Consider the following 19,487-nt stretch of genomic DNA (forward strand, 5'->3'; position numbering starts at 1 on the left):
TAAATATCAAGTAACAGATGCTTTCATGTCACACATCCAGTATGAACAAAAAAATACCCATGGGTCTCAAGTGAGGAAGAATTAGGACAGTTTGATCCAAAGTCCAAATGGCGCCAATAACAGGAAAATGTAATGTGACTGAGGTTAAAGGGACATTTCAGGATTTTTGACATAGGGCCTCATTTCCTACTTATCCAGAGTGTTGTGGATTTCTGGAGATATATATACTTTTTAATTCATGCAGTCCTTATATTTGAAGAATTTAGTGGTGCTAAGCAGTGCTAGGCTAGCGCATGTCTATGGTAACTAGTAGCCTGCATTAAAAATAGTCTTATACAAGCACAGTGCACCTGAGGCAAATCACTTAACATACCAGACTACTGATATAAATGTCTGTGTTGATTGAATACAAAGGAGCTTTCTACAAATCAGATATGGCAACGTTTGGAGGACAACCCCATGATTTTGAAGAGGTTTTTAATGCAGGCTACTAGTTACCATAGACTTGCACTAGCCTAGTACCACTGAACTCTTCAAATATAAGGACTGCATGAACTAACAATCTCCAGAAACCAACAACACTCTGGATAACTAGGAAATGAGGCTCTATGTCAAAAATCCTGAAATATTGCTTTAAGTTCCACTACTTTCAAATGGATTCAAACATTATGAAGAAAAATCAATTGGCCTGAAAATAATAATAATAATAATGCTGTTAAAAAACAAACAGCCAAAACCAGTAATACTGTAAAAGTCAGTCAACTTTTTGGCACCGAAAAAAGAATAATAATCTACAACATAATCTGCAAAGGAAGTGGCTCTTTGTATGGTCCAACACAAGTATCATTGTTCATAAAACATCTCCGTGTATTGCACATTCGCTCTCCATAAGGTCTCGACACAGACTGTAGGTGTTAAACACAGAAATAACATAAAGGAGCCAATTATCTCGAGCAGCAGAGCAAAGCAACTTCTCGCACAGTGTGGAGTGTTTCAACAAAACCGAACATGACTGATATTTCTAATGTACATTCGACCTAAATCTAAACCTGCACATTAGCTCTTGACCACTGCGGGGGAAAGAACGCTAGACATCGAGAGCAAATCACACAATTAAACTGAAATGAAATGGCGACGAAAGCATCTCTGCATCACTAAAGCGTGTTTTTGTTGTGTAATTGTAGTCATGTCATGGGGATGCGATTCAACCGTGCACATTTGTAAATGAATCAAATTGCTGAAAAACGGATTTTCGTATTGCATTGCTTGTAATATAGGCCTAAATAAGACCCAGAAAAGATAAAGCCGGGATTATTAATCTGCAAACATCGATACGCCCCAACTAACCCCGACTAGCAGGAGTTAAGACATCTACAATTGAAAAGTGTCTGGGCCTCTGAACAGCGACGACAGCAACAGAGGTATTCAGCTGCGTAACGGACTAATTAAATAACCACAAATGCACTAAAACAATGGCGTATTCAGTCAAAAAGATACTGTACAAAGTAATTACAAGTATTTCAACTTTTTTTTTCTTTCGTTCTCATTTTTTTTGTTTTTTTGGCAAATCTGTGGCTGTGCAGAATCTCCTCTTGTCGACAATTGACATGGACATGGCGTATTCATATTCAAGTCCGTCTCCTTGTCATTAGTGCCTTCAGACGCAACCGTAGTCTCCCTTTAATCTGCGCGACAACTCTGCTGGTAGTGGGATTTTGTATCTCGTCACTCGAAGCGTCCTTTGTCACACCCACAGGCTGCTAAATTCACCGCCCTTTGCTTTTTAATCGGGTAGGGGGTGGGGGGGGGATGCGTTCAGGCACGGGGCTCCAGTTTGTGCGAGAGCTCGAATAGCGTCTGTTGATTGTCGATGATGTGCAGGTACTGAACGCTGGCCCGCACCTCAGGGCTGTCCATGCCGATGACTTCATTACCTAAGAGACAAAAAAAAAAAGGCCACATGAGTAACACTGTCTGCCTTCGAGATTCTAACCCAGGAGTCCAGCTGGAAACGGTTGCTTGGAAACTGTTAAGCTGCAGTACTCTGACTGAACAGCAGATGGCGGCAGGTGCTTCAACATCAGACTCAAGAGTTGTTTTTGTGTCTTTGTCCCAGTATTTACTTAATGTCCTGCTTCAATGTTGCAACAGCCCAGCGTGGAAAGTGCAATATTGGGTCCAGACTTTCTAGGTTCAAATATGTTGTGACCAATCACTATGCGTATGTGTGATTTTGGGCACATTTTGTCCAGTTTGGCATTACCCAAATCTAAAAGCTTCTTGGAAAAAAGCGTCAAAATAGCAACACAAACAGGACATAAAAGCCACAAAAATGTGACAAAAAAGCCACAAAAGAGCAACAAAAATGAGGCGACAACGGAAACACAGCAAAAGAGTGACAAAAACAGGGCAAAAAAAAAGCCACAAAAGGGGACTAAAAAAAGACAAAACAAGATGAAACCAATGATGAGAACGCAAAAAAGGCATAAAAATAGCAACAAAAACAACCCAAAAAAGCCACAAGGAAGCAACAAAGAAGCCCCAAAAAGTGACAAAAGCGTGGTGAAAAAGAGGTTGGAAGGGGATGGAGGGCGACTGACCTGGCTGGTCACTTTGGCAGTGGCGGATCATCCTCACCGTGTCTGCGATCATGTGCTGTAAAAACAACATTCTCGTTCAATTTTTCCACAAAGATGAAAATGCATGAATGAAAGTGACTCAACCAACCAGTTTCTCAAAGTTGACCAGGTTGTCATGAAAGGTTTTATTCCCCTCGTGGATAAAGGTGATGTCTAAAAGTTCAAAGTGGAGACAATCAGTAAAAACAAATACAGTCACACATTTAAGTGTCAAGTGATACCTTTTAAAAGAAGAGGCATGAAGGGGATCTTGGGAGGTTTCATCCTCTTAAATGACTCTCGATAGGCTTTGTGGTTCAGGGATGGATCCTGAGGTCCCGTAAAAAAAGTAGAAGAGAAAATATTAGAAAAAAATAAGTATTGTATTTCCTAGAGGCTGTAACTATAAACACATACCGTAATAAGCTCCAATTCAGAAAAAAGCTTCTTAAACTTCCCTGGACATTTCTGGAAACAGAGTCATACTTAAGTGAAGCTCAAATAAAAAAACAAACAAGCTATTATAAAAAAAGATGATCACCAGGTGCCTACCTCCCAGGTTTGGTTGAGTCGACTGACAGCTGCTGTGTTCAGGCCCATGATGATGGCAAACGCAGAGTTCAGGTTTCTCTGGGCTTTACAGCTGTGAAAAACAACCACGTTGAGCCACTGACGCTCACTGATGTTGAATAACTGTTACGGGGGGAAACTCACTGAGCAGCGATCTTGATGAACTTCTTGAGCAGCTGGACTCGCTTGTTGAGGGACACACACATCAGGACTTCAGACATGACCCACTGTTGAACCTCGTTACAGCGCTGCAACAGCAGGGACAGCGCCGCCGTGTGGCCGGAGCCAGGAGTTCGACTCAGCGTGTAGTACACCAGCTCCTGCTGCAAGAGGAGAGCAGACAAGGCAGTATTAACCTCTTAACCTGCACATCAACCAAACACATTTACTCCAGTTCAACATTATCAACTCGACTGGATGGCTTGGCCAGCGTAACGCCTCATTTGAAAGCTAAGACCTGCAAAACTGATCGTGACTTTTTTCTTGTTTTAATCAAATTTGAAAAAGGTTTTTGTCACGTTCTCATCTCATTTTTATCCTTTTTTTTGTCATGTTTTTGTCAGTTTTTTCATTGCATTTTTGTCACATTTCATGGTTTTTCAGCATGTTTTGGTCACTAGATTTCGGTAAAGTCGAACTAGAGAAAATGTGCTCAGCTAGGCGGGGGTAAAGAGGTTAATATAATGTAATGGTATTGATAGATTGCTGTTGTAATGTTACAGCTGTTTTTATGAAGCTATGGATAAGATAAATGTAACAAGACTACGTGACATTATATTGCGTTTCCAGTTTTTTCTCAAAGACACTAAATGCCAATGACGGACAGAACACTGGCCACACTCTCACTGATACAGAACTTGAGACAATCTTTATTTATCATGGCTTTTTTATTGTTTTAAGATTTGGCTTGTGGGTTCGGGTGAAAAGAGTTGAAGTGCAGAGAGAGAAACTACTGAGAAATCACTACAAACTAACTTTAGCCTTGTAGCATCTTCTTTTTGCTTATACAAGGACTGCTCTTCCTGACAGGGACTGGCCTGAAAGAACACTCATGACGTAGAAAAGCTTATGGAGTGTTTACATAATTAAAGCTTGTTCCTTCCAGCAACGTCTTGTATCAATATGAATTTCTTATGATAATGTGTGCAGTGGAACTTGAAGTCCTAAGTACCTCGTGTATGGATTTGAACAGGGTCCAGTCCAGGTGGGTGAGCGCCGTTGCCACGTCCCATGTGTTGATGCCCAAGAGACGCACCGGCCTCCTGCTCAGCTCAGAGCAGTCTGTCAACGGAGGCTGCGGGAAAAAAAGAAAAAAGAAAGATTAAGTTAGAAGCAACTGTACTGAGCATAGCGCGATTACAGTCACAAAGAACAAGGTCAAGAAATGCAACATAATCTAGCCTTTTTATTACAAGCGAACAGCAGAAAAGCCTGTGGGGCGTACACTCACAACAGCACTAGAAACAATATATCACAGGAGAAGTACTTTGAGGCAAAGTGCAGCAAACAATAGACTTACGAGCAGAGAGAGGCCTCACCTACTAGTGCATCACAATTGCCTAAATATCAATTACAGTTTAAGTGCAGCTCTTCTAAAGTCAACAAGTACAATTCTACAGGTTTTATGCACCTTTGAGCATTAACAACAAAAATCTGCCTTGTTCCCAAACACTGTAAGTTAAGAACAGACTAATTACAGTGTCTCCTTCCTGAAGCCGTAAGGAAATGGCGACAGAACTTTGCGCTAATTCACTTTCCATTGAAACGTCTTGACCTTCTTTAAGCCATGAATGAACTCGGGCTTGTCGTTCTGACCTTAACGTGCTTGTAACATTCGCAACATCCTTTCGCAATTTGGGTGGAAAGTCACTCTCACTTCTTAATTTACAGCCTATGCGTTTTCTACAGAATGTTGAGTCAAGACAGATTGAGCTACATGATGATGGAATGCTGTACTATACTTCAAAGTGCTTTTTGAGACCATAGCCTTTATATTTTATGTTTTGTACCTTAAATAAATGTATGCAAAAAGCAGGAAGTGACCCAGCTCTGATCTCAGGAACACAGAATGCCTACAATTATTAGCATATTCAATAAAGAAAAGATTTGTAGTGGCAACTGTAGGCACTCTAAGCGTTGAAATGAATGGCTTGGTCACGCTGTATTAACACCTCACCCACCTCATCTCAGCAGGTGGGAGGAAGCGTTGCAAGATTAAGAGGCGGCAGGTTGAATATGGATGATTTTCAAACAAAACAAAACTCAGCTCCTGATATTTAGAGGCTATAATACAGTGTTAAACTTGAATTAAAAGTTTATAACATTGCAGTGTAGCGTAATGTGGGCTCTTTTGGGCTTTTGTAAGAGTGGCAGATGTGACAGAAGCTACAAACCAGGATTTCAGTGAGATTTCTGCGACAGGCCACCAGTTTCCCCTGCGGGGTGAGAGACTCGGAGTAGACGCAGTCACTGGGCTGTAACACTCTCCGCTCTGCACACACACACACACAGAGAGCCGTGAGTGAAGAAAATGAGCTTTCTCAGCAGGGACTTTAGACTCATCATCGAGTGTGTACCTCCGTTGTTCGACACCACCGCCAGCGCCATCTCCTGATCTGTGCGGTCCAGCTTCACGGCGATGATGCGCAGCAGCTCGTGCGCCTCCAGCAAAGGGTGAGTGTGGACGCTTAAATACGAGTCGGAGCTCACGTACACGCAGCAGATCACTGTGACCAACAACAAAACAAACACTCGATTATGTGCACGAGACATATCTTCCTCAAGTGGCTAGAGACTCTGGAGAGAGTGCTTAGCAAATCTGCATATGCATATTGAAATTAAGCTCGCACTGTCATTATCAGCAATTCTCTGCAATTCCAGGCTGAGAGTCTGTGTGGAAGCTCATTACTCACCCTCTCTGTTTTCGGTCTGTGGACTTCGATGTGGCAAACTGTTCTCTTTCAAACTCAACTGTTGGTACATTTGTTTACTCTGCACAAACGGGAGAACATCGACATCATCACTAACATGTAGACTCATAAGGCTAAATTTCATCAGTTCTTTTGCATTACCTTTTGATTTGGAGGACAATCGTCTACAGTGCTGTGAGGAATTGAGGAGAGCATAAGTACATCTGAAAAGTGTGTCGTTGAGAAAAGTGATACATGGATTACTTACTGTCTTCGGCGGAGAAGCTTCTGAAACTCTTTGAGGTCTTTCTCCAGAGTGGGAAACTCGTACAAATCTTCTAAAACACACCTGTACAGTGTCTGCAGTGGCAACAGAGAAGAAACACAGAAACCAAAGTCAAACACCCATTTTCAACAATTCTGTCTATGCTTTTGTGTGAACAAGGCCAGTCAGTCCTAGACAAGCAGAGGACAAGTGGACCTTTACTTTAACAAGTGGTTTTCAAACCAAGCACCTTCATAAACTGGTATTACATGTACCACAAACCACAATCAGAACCAAACGATGACTAAAGGTGTAAGCCATGTGTAAACTATTAAATGCAGGAAAATCCACTGTTACCATGGAGATCCGCCATGCTTGTGGCTGTAGCATATATTTTCCATTGACTAACGTGAGCTAAAACAGAATAAAAAGTGGAGAAAAAAGCAGTGGAACAACTCTGTTTGCTGTTAAGTGACTACTTGTAAATACACCTAAAATCTATGTTTAGATGTGAACTATAGCTTTAGTATTTTACCTTTGAAAATCTCCATTAGTTTATGATTGCTGCGAATCCCATGATGCTTAGCGATATGACATCACAGGCCTGAACTCTATTACAAGCCCAATTTTGTAACAGAAATAAAGTGTAGATAATTTTATTTACAAAAGATGAAGCTGAGTAACACTAGAAGGAGCCTGAGTACCAGTTTGAGAAACACTGCTGTTGAATGATTTATTACATTTCAACATCGTTCATGGCTTGTGTTTCTGTAATATTTGAGCCAATTCTTCATCACTATTATTAAATTGATATTGCATCTCATGTTATTTACGCCAGAGTCTTTGTCAGCAGATCCAGAGCAGCGTTCAAATCAATACGGTGACAATAACAGATTTGATTTAGTCAGTGACTCTCGCCTCCTCCTTCAATCTGAGTTTTTGACATCATCAGACGTAGGTACAGTAATACAAAATATTCCCCCACCCCATCATCATCCTCTCCCTTGTTACTAGGCAACCATCACCTGGGTTACACACTCCATACCAGATAATCTTCATGCCAACCCTCACATCCGGTTGCCATGGAAACTCAGCATCATAAAACTAGAGCTGTCATTTCATAAAGGGACAAGTGACGGCTGGCTTTGTGCTTGTTCCCTGCGCTAACTTATGAATGCAGTGGTGTTTGTGAAAATGTGCAGTGACGCAAGGTAAGAGTACGGACTATTTTGACATTTATATCAAAGGCATTTTTTTATTGAAATGTCATTGATTTTATTGTTTCTCTCTAACATGTAACAGAAAAAGTCTATTCTCATTTATTAGCAAAAAGCAACAGCCTAATGATCAGGTCCTCGACAGAACACACGTAAAGCAAAGAATAATTTAAATGATTTACACATCACTGCTCGATTAATACTTTCTGCACAATAGTATAGCCCTCGTAACTGTATGGTGTTACCTTCAAAAAGCTCCTGACATGCTCCTCTTCTTTGAGGAAGTCCCTGTAAAGCCTGCTCCAGTGTGAAACCAACTGTAGCACTTTGCGCTTCCTGAAGAGGGCGTCCTTGCCCTCTTCCTGTCCCCTGCTGCGAACACTGCTGTAGGTGCTGGGGGTCAAGGACACAACCAGGTAATGCAGTCACTAAGTCACTAAAGACAAACGGATGAGATCTCCATATGGGATGTTCAGAAAGGATATTGTCCCAGCAGGGCTTGACAGAGGTCTGGGGTGGACATGAACACGAGGTACGTCAAAAGGAAGTCATCCAGCAGCATTTCTGAAGGACAGGAAATGTATCATTAGCAAATCATCACTGGACCTTGAGCTGCCATGCTAGTAATATATTTTATGTTCCTTCTTTTCCAGGAATAGTCTACATGACTTTTATCTCAGTTGAAATGTCAACATACTGCACATGATCCAGGCCCATAACATCTGACCAACAGACGCGGTGAAGTGCATAATAAATGTGACTTTTTTGCGATCACACAGACGCTTCTCGCCTTGATGTCAAAAGTCAAGGCAAAAGCCAGTTAAAAAAAAAAAAGAAAGAAAATACTTGCAAGTTTCAAAGACCCAAGTCATTAAATGCATTTGCCACAGTTTAAAGTTTAAACTTTCAACACAGAGCAGAGGAACCCGTCAGAGTGGAGCGGGGCTGATGCGAGGCAGCAGCAGTGTGTGCCGCCCAGCAGGTGTTGGAGGGGTGAGAAGTGAGCATAAACAGCCCCACTGGCAGATGGGTAATGAGCCATTGTCGAGATGTGAAGGCACTGTAATGTGTGTGCGCGTGAAGCCAAAGTCATTCCCCGGGAAAACGTGTGACCCAAATATGGTTCTGTTGGGCAGAGAGCAAAGAAATCAATTATAGAAGACTAAGAACAGCCCGCCACATTAAAGTTTGATCAACTATCTCCTCTTTAGAAATAAAATACCTACTTTCTGGAGAAATGTTTTGGGCAGGTTAGGATGTGCTGTTGTTGCTGTTAACATCTTTCTACCCTTCACTTTCTTGCGATGCCAAACTATCCTCATTCAACCCCCCTATGAAGCTAACTCTGCAACTCATTTTCTCTTTCCAGGCGGCTTCAATCCCCCGCTTCGCCTGTCCCCTTCTCGGCGCAGCGTGATGATAAATATCCATTTTCATCTTCAGCATATGCCCTCTGCATCTGCCCGCTGCGTTGTACACACCCAGTGCTCAACACACACAAATCCCCGGTGAATCAGTCATTGTGGTTTGACCTTCGGGATGAGATCTCTCGAGAGGAAGAGAGAAAAACGGTGTATGTGCTAAACCAATCGTCGTAATCTTCTGTTGTGTTTTGTGTTAGCGGCGTGTATGTCTGTTTATGCGATGAGGGGAGGCTGGGGTAATCGCCCTCTATTCAGGAGCATGTTGGTGCCTGTTAAACATGCTGGAGAGCTAAGCCAAGCTACCACGGCATACTGATGCTGTGCACAACCCCAGCGGGCTTACGTGCAAGTAAACATGCAACGTACAGCCAAACAAGAATTCTGCTTTATTCCAGTAAGCAATTTGATAAAACAAACTATTTTATGAGCACATTTTCTTCACAAAGACCTCCTCAGTTCTCACTCTTGCAACTCTTCCTCTTTCTTCCTTCCCTTCCTGCAATTCAGTGAAACGGCTCCCGGTGGAGAGCTAGGAGCTGGTGGTACTGAGCAGTTGATGCATAAAGACTCGTTGTTTTAAATGGTGTACACAGGCAACAGCACTATACAGTCTGTTATCTGGAAAGAAAGGCACGGTATTCAATAAACCCGGATGCTTTACTTGACTTTACTGTCTAGAGGAGTCCTAGTTTTATATATGCTCAAAAACTCCAATAGTTATGATATGATTTTGCTATTGTTATGCTTTATAAAACTGCTTTGAGTAATTAACATATTACATGATCATTAGAAAATCATTGCAGTTGGTCACATAATCAATAAACATTATCTGGCCCCATTTACCTTTGGGGGACGTCCAGACAAATGAATATTTTAATGCAACCTCTGTGCTCTCATGAAGCAAAAGCCCATATTGATTACATCTAACACCAAAGTAAATAATTAGGATAGGGCTGCACAGTGTATTTGACTTATGGATTGTAAAGGTGAGTTACGGCCCCGAGGAGAAAATGGCAAAGGCGCCCGGAGGGAATCATTGCACAAACTCATTATTGTGTTTAACCTTTGCTTGTTTCTCATTTTTACAGGCAGAGGCGGCTCGGAGGTATGAAAGCGAAGCTCAGCGTTGACTCACAAATTCAGAGCTGCTGGGTTTAAACCCACACAATACAAAAAAAGGGCCACTTAAGCCGTGATGGAACTTGTTTTGCGGCATTTCATTTTTAAATGTATCCGAAACACTCCCGGCACACACACAAGGAAATCGGTTGTGTTCACGTGACATTATAAAAAGAGCTCATCGAGTAATGTGGATAAGGACGGGACAGGAACGCGGTGACGGGTTTGAGCTAATGGCCTTTTTCTGAGTGACGAATACCAGAGTGTGGGATGGCAAATGGAGGGAAACATATTTATTTTTTGGTCCTTTAATCACTGTTATTACTGGATCTCTCTATATGGAAGAAAAACTGGAATGTCAGTCATGTCGTTCAACAAAAATGAGAGGGGAAAAATATCGTGACAAAAAGTAGTGGCATTATTCATCTGAACTATTGTAGTATTTGTTAAGTTGAAAGAATTTTAAATCAAGGTAAAATCAAAACCAAATTTGTACATGAAGAGTTTAAAATGTAACTTACCGCTCTCTCTATTCTCTGGTGCGCCCCTCTGGTCGTCCAGCCGGAGGTCGCTCAGTAGATGCTCCAGGATTTTGAGTGGCGTCCCAGACACCACCACATACCTGTGGGACAGCAGGTCACCATCAGAGCAGTCCTCCTCACTGGGCCAGAAACACCAACCTACTCCATCTCTCCAATCACTGCCCCAGGCTCCACTCCTCTCCTCCTCCCTATCCTCCTCATCGATAAAGCGGAAATACGGCACGTCAAAAGTAGGAACGTCTAAACCATTTTCGCCGTCTTCGCTGTCCTCGTCATCTAAATCCTCCTCGGCCTCGGCGAGGGCGGCGCGCTCAGCCATCCTCATCCTGATTGTCTGCCATCGCAGCTAAGGTTTCTGTATCAATGAAGGAAGGTGTCGCTCCTGCGGGCTAAAAACGCCTAGTTGTGCTGCTTGTCGACAGGGACTGCTCTGTGACTGCTCCAACAGTGGCACCGCTGCAAGACTGAACTGATTCCAGCTGAAGATAGTGAACACACACAATCACACACCCACTTAACCTGCCTGTCAGTGACACTCCCTACATTGTGCCTTAGGTCTTGGCACGTATTGACTTGAACGTACAAAAGTGCGCACTGAAAAGCATACAAGTATTTTTCAAAACGCTTGGAAGCAAAATGCCCTTAATGTCCTTTAGTCAAAAGCTTTTCTTTACTTCTTACTTACTGCCAGGGCTACAAGAGTAATCACAATCAGAATTTCGATGCATCCTCTGCAAAATCCTGTGCAAACCTCCATTAGGTCATCTTTTGATTAAAACCTACCTACCCTGTAGTTTAGACCTCTACAAACACACATGAATGCTTTACAAGTTTATCACTTCATATTAAGACTTCTCTCAAAAGATACAAACATCACAAATAGATAACTGTTCAGCTGTACTCCACACCATGAGCTAGAACACACATTATAGTACCCACTGATAGCATGTGTTGGTAGTTGCTACTTAGCGGAAAAGAGCAGGATGCAACAACAAGCTGGGGAGGAGTCTAATGATTATAGATGTGAGGCTGCAACGGAGTGTAAAGGGGCTCATTAAAGCTGGGAACTAACCTCTTCTCACAGTCGTCATCCCGGGATCCGCTCCCTGTGGAGGTGGGCGACGGCCGGTCCGACGGTGATGTCACAGAAGACGCCACACGCCTCAGAACCAACACGTCCCGACCCCTCTCCTTCAGACACACACGACTCACGGTGTCCTGAGAACATACGGGGGGGGGGTGAGTGAGACAAGGGCAAAGGCAAATAAAAGGACTCTCTGAACCCACAGTAAAAAGCTCAGTCATACAAACTGGCAGAAAAGCAAAAATTAATAAGAAATGATAGTGAATTTATTCCAAAACAAGAAAAACTAGTGAATTTATTCCAAAACAAGAAAAACTAGTGAATTTATTCCAAAACAAGAAAAACTAGTTGTGATTAAGATGTTTCCATTGTTGACAAGATTAATGGCACCACGCAAGTTCAATCAATTGTTTATCTTGGCACATTATCTGGGAAGTTTTTATCTTGCCAATAAGAGTTTCTTTTTGTGTATTACAATTAATGGGGACAAACTGAATGCAGGCTGAAACGATATCCTGTTAGAGAAAAAGAGGAAGGCAATGTGATCTGTGACTTTAGCACAGAGCTGCAGCGACGGTACAATGAGAACTGGGCTCCAGATGGACTAAGCGGCACAATGGGAACAGCCCGAGGAGAACAGAGAGGAAGATCAAAGCGAAAGAAAAGGCGTGCGAGGAGCAACAGTCTTCACCAGATGCACCCGAATGAAGATATCAAGAATGACATGGCAGTCTCAGGAGTCTGTTGTTTCATGGTGGATTATTTTGTTTTGTAAGAATGCAACACTTTCATACATAAAGGGCATTATGAAGTAGCATCAGCAAACAGGTCAGACTGAAAGTACTTTGTCTCTGTCTGTGACTGGCAGATGAAAAGACTGGCAAAATCAGGTCTCAGAGGAACTGGCCAATTCTAAACTGGAACTTAAGAATTCCTTTTAATATTTTGTAAACATCATCTACCTGCGTGTGCAGTAATGCGGGGGAAGTATTAATTCTATTGCCAACAATTACAATGATTTTGATGGATTTATAAAAACAGGAAGAAATCTGTATATATCTTAAGCCTAAGCACTGCTGAATGTCTGGTCAGAAAGCTCACAAAGCCCTGGGTTGTCAAATCCAATCGCAATAGGCCTAAAAGAAAAGAAAGACAAGTTAAAGCAGAACTAAGTAACTCAAGCCCCTAGAGGCCATAAGCGCCACTGCAGGTGTTGTGGCATGTTACGTTTTTTTTAACTCATTACTTGTCCGTGAGAGTAAATACTACGCTGACAGAAAAGACAAAGGGAGAGAGGGATATTGTACATCCAATCACAATTGAGATCTATTTTTTTACTCAAACATGGCTGTAAATACTGTTTAAGTTGCGCTAGCCCACAGTTTGCATTGCCCGTTAGCATGGTAGCTTCTTCTTTGTGATTCCATTAGTGTGTATTGGTGACTCCGACCCGGAGGCAGTAAAGTTGCAATTGTGGTTTTCTGGCCAGAGACACCAGGGGGAGATGAAAGACCCCTCAATCATCCCATTAACACTTGTATTTCCCCCAGAGACTACAAAAAGGACTTATAAAGGTAAACAAGTTACTTAGTTCTTCTTTAAGGTAACCTAGCTTATTTTTGTAGTGTGAAAACGTGTGTTCCACTTTGGGGCCAGATTCTGAAATCTTGTGGGGACTTTCCAGGTTAGATAAAAGTCAATAGTCCATTAAAAAAACACACACAAACACAAACACACAGCTTTAAGTTAATATCAACTATCTGACAGACACAGAATACCTGAAAGGAACACAAAATTGAAACCGTAGTGATAGATAACTTTGGGAAAGGAGCAGACATTGAACAACATTCTGGCTTTTGGACCCGTCCCGCAGATATGTTGTTATAAGTTGCTAAGTGGCCCGAAGCCACAACAACCATTGAACCACATCTGGGACGTTATCACAAGTCTCCCTCTTTATCACAGCAGTTACTTCCCGTTTCATTACACTATCAACAACAATTACTCTCGTAGTAAAATGGGCCGTTATGCAACCAACAACAAAATGTGTCGGCGTTAATCTGATACATTAGCAACTTGTCGATGCTTTTGATAACACACTTCTTTATAGAGCTGCCAAGCCAAACAATAGTGAGCCCAAAGTCAAAGGAGCCAAACTGCTCACTGGTAACTGGATGCAGAAATCACAGAGGAAAGCTTAAGGTTGTCTAAAATCAGCATCTAGTGGTAATTAAGCCTGAGAAAGAATGCAAGACGCAAACAAGGAAAATACACGAAGTAAATGAGAACGAAGGGTCACGCAGTTATGCAACAGGCATGGCGCGGGAACGGGAGAAACCAAAACACAGTGGAGGGAGACAGGAACATGAAAACAAGATAATCCAAGAGGCAGTGACCGGCTGTCTGAGGAAAGAATGTAAAAATAGTGTGTTTCGTAAGACCCAACGTAGCATAAACGAGACGGTATGTAGAGGTCACAGCTGCACAGAAGGATGTGTGGAGATTATGTTTATAGCTAATGCCAATAATGCTACATTTATACAGAAATATTGGAATGGGTAGTGGAAAAAGATACAGTGCAATAAAAAACTAAGGAGTGGATGTTCAACATGCAAGATCAGAGTTCATTTTGAGCAGTCATCTATTATGTAAAATCTAAATATCGTCTACCCATACTTTGTCCCACTGGCCCCACACTTGTTCCCACACAGAATTACATATTGTACTGAGGAAAGGAGGGTCTCAAGCCCAGAGGAAGCACTTTCCGTTTCCTTCCTGCTTCAACCAGCGCGCCTGTGTTTCTAGGCTCCCTGTCTGTCGGTGATGCGATAGCTCTAGGCATGATTCCTAGAAACAACATGCAATCCAAATAAGCCGCACATGTGCATCCACACACGCAGTAATTATAATAACATATTTCAAGGCTATTACGAAATGGCAGGGCCTTTCACATATGACCTTGTCTAATCCCTTGTCCCGGATGCCCCTGTACCATCTGCAGCCTGTTGACAGAAATAAAAACAGGGGAGGACAAATATCCAGTCTAAAGCACCTCATGTGCCTCACAGATGAAATGTATCACTATGGAAACAGCAGAGTAGTCTGTCAGTCACGGAGAGAGGGAAGAAGCGACAAATAAAACCACCATCACGACTGTTTGTTTCGCCTCTGTTTTGTTATGTAACCTGAAGTGTTCAAGGAATGTGTCATTTATTACAACCGTTCCCAAACTTTTAGGATCGCAATCCTCGAAAAACTGACACGAGCTTCCTCAGCTTGTGTGGTTTTAAATAATACGATTTTTGGAAATAACTGGAATTTGGGATTTTTTGCTCTGCCCAATCCCGTCAGAACTCTGAAGCTAAGCAGGGAAGGGCCTGGTTGGTACTTGAATTTGAAACTGTTTGGGAACACCAGGAAGCCTGAGTGAATGTCGTGTGTGAGTATGTGGTTGGTGGTGGTCGGAGAGGCCAAGGCACAGACTGGTTGCCTTGCTTCCGTCAGTCTACCCCATGGCAGCTGTGGCTACATACAGAGCTTACCACCACCAAGTATGGCGTGAATGAAAAAATGCACAACATTGTAAAGCGACTTTGAATGGTTTGACGAGCCATATAAGACTAATGCATTATTATTATTAATTAAATTGCAAACGGGTGTAAGCCAGAGCAGTTCTAATCCACTCACGCTGCCATCATGTGCTTTTTGGAAATGCAGCTGGACGACACTTTCCACAGAGGAAAACAATTGTGTTTTTGACTGAACAATTATCTGGACAGAGCCTGTTTGCCCGGCTTTCCTGCAGCAGAGCGGACAGGGTCATCTCAGAGGGAGATCCCAAACTCACCTCACAGCCTCTTCAGCCCTGCCTTTGGGACTAAACTGCCAAGTATCGAGGTTCAACTGACTGACCACATCTGGGAGCTTTCAAAAACCGAGGAGAACACGTTATCACAAGTCTCCCTCTTTATCACAGCAGTTACTTCCCGTTTCATTACACTATCAACAACAATTATTCTTGTAGTAAAATGGGCCATTATGCAACCAACAACACAATCTAATGCATTAGCAACTTGTCGATGCTTTGATAACACACTTCTTTACAGGCTGAAGGAGCTAAACCCTCCTCTTCCCTCCTTCTGCGGCCCCATTGTCTATGTATTTGATATTGCTCTGTTAAGTATTTCCTTTTTTTGCACCAAGGGTTTTAGAGCAACACCGTTTCAATTGTTTGCAGGTGCTTTACACGTGACAGTGTTACTAAAGCTAATTGAACTGAATTCAAACAATCTCCAAGCTTGAGGATATTATTTGACTTGACTGCCTCTTTCAATTGTAAAGAATTATGCAACACTTCTTTCTTTTTGTACCAAACATCTGCTCCAAAGCACCTGACATCATTCGAGTGCGAGCGTAACATGTGTGAAGTTATAAAGCACTACTGATAAAAGCACGTAGATGGAGCAGACAGTGTTGGGCTGAACTGCGGCTCTCAGGTGTGGAGCGGAGCAGGATTTTACAGCACAATGCCTCACTAACACGCAGCTTATTACGTGTGCACATCAACTTCATCCAACCATAAAGACATCCACACATGACTGACCACAAACTTACAGAAACAGCCCAAGACACCAGCCATGTCTGCGCCTCCACAGAGACTATAAAAGGAGTATCGCCTCGCACTGAACCATAATTAACGCCCACATTAGAAGAGGTGGCCTAGCGCAAGAATCTGTGTGCACTTCTGGGCTGATAACTACAAGCTCGAATGTGTTCTCATAAGCAGATAGTGTGTAAAAGTGAGTGAGTCTTTGATGCTGTTGAGTGACACAAATCATGGCAGTCCCAAAAGATAGAGGCGGCAAGTTCATCTGGGTCCACACAGCAGGATGTAGTGTTGGGACTTTCATGAACTAACAGGCCATTTTTAACATTTACTGTATTTGTGTAAAGGATTGTATCTTTATCTGTCTATTCATGGGCGGCTTTACACTGATGTGACTGAACGAACTCAAGAAACAGTGAAAGTTTTTAGCTCTAGATGTTTCTGGCACAGCAATTGCAGCTTGTTTTTATTCTAATTGTGGTCAAAACTTGTATTTACACGTAAATCGCTTAAAGGCGCATTATGCAACTTTTCAAGCGAGAAAAAAAAAGATGATATTTGTATTTCATTTTTCATTGACTCAGTGGCTGTGTGAGTGTCTGTCATGGCGGCTTTATTTTCCATCACAGTGGTCTACCTACAACGCTCCAGGATCAATTGTTTTGTAGGTTTTCTGGTGAGAGGGTCCGTCATCAGAGAAAACCTTCCAAACAATTGATACCGGAGCGTCGTAGAGACCACCGTGATCAAAATTAAAGGTGCCATGCTGACCACTCACACAGCCGCTGGGTCAGTACAAGGTCAAATACACAGGAATATCAACTTTTTTCCCCTCATAAAAAGTTGCATAATGCACCTTTAAGGCAGCACGGTAGGAAAATTGCGATATCTGATAACCGATATCTGTTTTATATTACTGCTATAACGATATGATGGCAATATTTTTTCAACACAGTACATTCCATTCACTTTAAGCAATGGAACAAAAGACACAAATATCAAATCCGGTCCAAAGCAAAGTCTGAATTGGCGAAATCACAACTTTTGCACAAGGTGTAAAGGTGTAAAACTTTGCTGTTATTAACCTGACTGTGACAATAAAACGGATTAATTGCAATAGTGACAGTTTGGCAGTACACCGTGCAGCCCTACTGCAGTCAAAAGTGTGAAGACCAGTCCCTTGGTAAATTGATCAAAATGTGTGCCCAAATTTTCGGCCCTTATTAGAGAATAGGCAGCGGCATTTGTTGAAATATTGTAATTTCTAAACAATCCAATATTCTTCAAGCCAGAAACAGCAGAGGCAACTAGATCACCTATTTCTCTGCATCTGTGATCCAATGACACATGATACTTGACCCAAAAACTGTGAGTAAGCAAGCCCTGAGGTGTGAGAGTGCTATGCGTGTGCTTACAAACTACAGCACTAATAACATCTTTAACCACGCAGTGACGTCCGGCACTCGCTACTCACTCCCGACCATACGGCCGCAACCCATCACAGATTACCCCAAAGGACTTAGCGCAATGATATAACAGTTTTTCACAGGGACGGTGTGACGAGCTCCACTCACCGCCGGGTTTCTCTCCGGGAGCCTGTAGTTGTGGTTCTGCAGCAGCCGACACCCGTCCTTGGCCAAACGTTGCACGGCCTCCAGCCCCAGGCGACTTGTCAGCTCCTCTCTCCCGCTGCAACTCCCACCGTCCCGTAACGCGCACACGCCGCCCAGCTGCAACACAGGGGGCATGAAAGCAAATCGTAACCCGCAGTCCCAAGACATGGTGCAAAAGTTGGTGCAAAAGTTCAATCCGGGGCCTGTTTGTTCTTGGAAATCGTTTAGTCTGTAATCTCTTGTTTATTGAAAAAGTCGCTCTGTCAGTGGATCCATGATGGCAGGGCGATATCTGGACACCTCTCACTGTGGGACTGGTGTGTTAGTGCAACTGCTGAGGACAGATTAGAGGTAGAGAGTGGGCGGGAGTCTGTGTGGGATGGGTGCATGAAGGGGTGTGTGGTTAAGATTCATGTCTCCTCCTCGAAACAATTTGTACAGTGGAAGGGGTTTCTGCGCTGATGTCTAAATTAAGAGCAGCAGATAGTGGAGAGGGAAGACCATGCGATGACAGAGAAATAAAGAGTAACTGCACTTAATGGCTTTCTCCTTGAACGGAGCGGGCGGCACAGGCAGCGGAGGTGGCTCTCCTGGGGGCTGCTGGCTTGATGTTTATGGCCAGTGGCAGATAGCTGGGTCTGTTTATTTTCCTTGCGAGGGAGAAATTGGTGTTTTCGTTTGGCTAACAGCGAGGTCAGGCCTTCCTATTAGATGACGAGTATACAATAATGGGTATATATATTAGAACACTTAGACAAATTCAGTTTTCTGACCCAGTAAAAGGAGAAAATAAAAGTTCAAAGCCATATTACTTCAGCATCACATTATAGAATAAATAAAGCCATTTTCTTAGGGAGTAGGGACACTTCTGAAATTACCCCGCAAAGACATTGACACCATGTGAGAGATGCCCGACATTTTCAGATCTGTCCGTTTTTATTCTAGATTTGGCCAGCTCTGTGAACATGCACTGACAGATTCCCACAGGTTGTGTTGAGTGGGAAATGTGGCCCCAGTGACAATCTGTGCTCTTATCGGGGACAGTCTGCAGAGCCTCCTGTCGTCTGCTTCTTCCTGTGATTCTGTGACCGCTTCCGTGAACACACATAGAACTCAGGAATAAACGCGTACCTGTTCCCTCTCTCTTACGTACGGTACCTGTCAAAAGTTTGGAAACGCTTTTTATGTATTGGATTGACTTTTATTTCTACAACATTTACATTAGATTATTGCTAAAGGCAACCATTTCAGGGGACGACATTATGAAGCTCAAAAGGAAAAATGGCAAAAATAAAGGCTTTACAAACCGGTACTGTACCTATATTGCCTTTCTGATATGTGTAACTATGTATATTCTTTTACATTTATGAATCTCAAAATTCTGATTCAATAAAGCTCAGGACTGTGTTGCTAGAACCTACCGATGTGGCGGATTTCTATGGTAGCACTGAATTTATAAACATTTAATCTTGAATGCTCTTAAGCTTTATTTTGATCAAGTTTAACCTCTTACTCCCACC

General features: G+C 42.6%; 1 protein-coding gene across 1 annotated transcript in view; it reads right to left on the reverse strand.

Moving 5' to 3' along the window:
- Positions 1 to 710: 710 nt before the first annotated feature.
- The window catches only part of rapgef5a (Rap guanine nucleotide exchange factor (GEF) 5a), a 36,809-nt gene continuing 18,032 nt past the window's right edge, over positions 711 to 19,487 (reverse strand). Inside the window, exons 9-26 of the mRNA XM_079570601.1 lie at positions 17,929 to 18,084; positions 11,737 to 11,882; positions 10,644 to 10,744; positions 8,065 to 8,143; positions 7,825 to 7,969; positions 6,366 to 6,457; positions 6,260 to 6,290; positions 6,101 to 6,179; positions 5,765 to 5,914; positions 5,582 to 5,679; positions 4,360 to 4,482; positions 3,333 to 3,511; positions 3,171 to 3,261; positions 3,036 to 3,086; positions 2,861 to 2,948; positions 2,728 to 2,792; positions 2,601 to 2,655; positions 711 to 1,934 (exon numbers count right to left, since the gene is read on the reverse strand). Of these exons, the coding sequence (XP_079426727.1) occupies positions 1,816 to 1,934; positions 2,601 to 2,655; positions 2,728 to 2,792; positions 2,861 to 2,948; positions 3,036 to 3,086; positions 3,171 to 3,261; positions 3,333 to 3,511; positions 4,360 to 4,482; positions 5,582 to 5,679; positions 5,765 to 5,914; positions 6,101 to 6,179; positions 6,260 to 6,290; positions 6,366 to 6,457; positions 7,825 to 7,969; positions 8,065 to 8,143; positions 10,644 to 10,744; positions 11,737 to 11,882; positions 17,929 to 18,084 (1,848 nt within the window). The 3' untranslated portion in view covers positions 711 to 1,815. The remainder of the gene's footprint in view (positions 1,935 to 2,600; positions 2,656 to 2,727; positions 2,793 to 2,860; positions 2,949 to 3,035; positions 3,087 to 3,170; positions 3,262 to 3,332; positions 3,512 to 4,359; positions 4,483 to 5,581; positions 5,680 to 5,764; positions 5,915 to 6,100; positions 6,180 to 6,259; positions 6,291 to 6,365; positions 6,458 to 7,824; positions 7,970 to 8,064; positions 8,144 to 10,643; positions 10,745 to 11,736; positions 11,883 to 17,928; positions 18,085 to 19,487) is intronic.

Source organism: Gobius niger (genome assembly GCF_951799975.1).
Source record: "Gobius niger genome assembly, chromosome: 14".
Classification (NCBI taxonomy): Eukaryota; Metazoa; Chordata; class Actinopteri; order Gobiiformes; family Gobiidae; genus Gobius; species Gobius niger.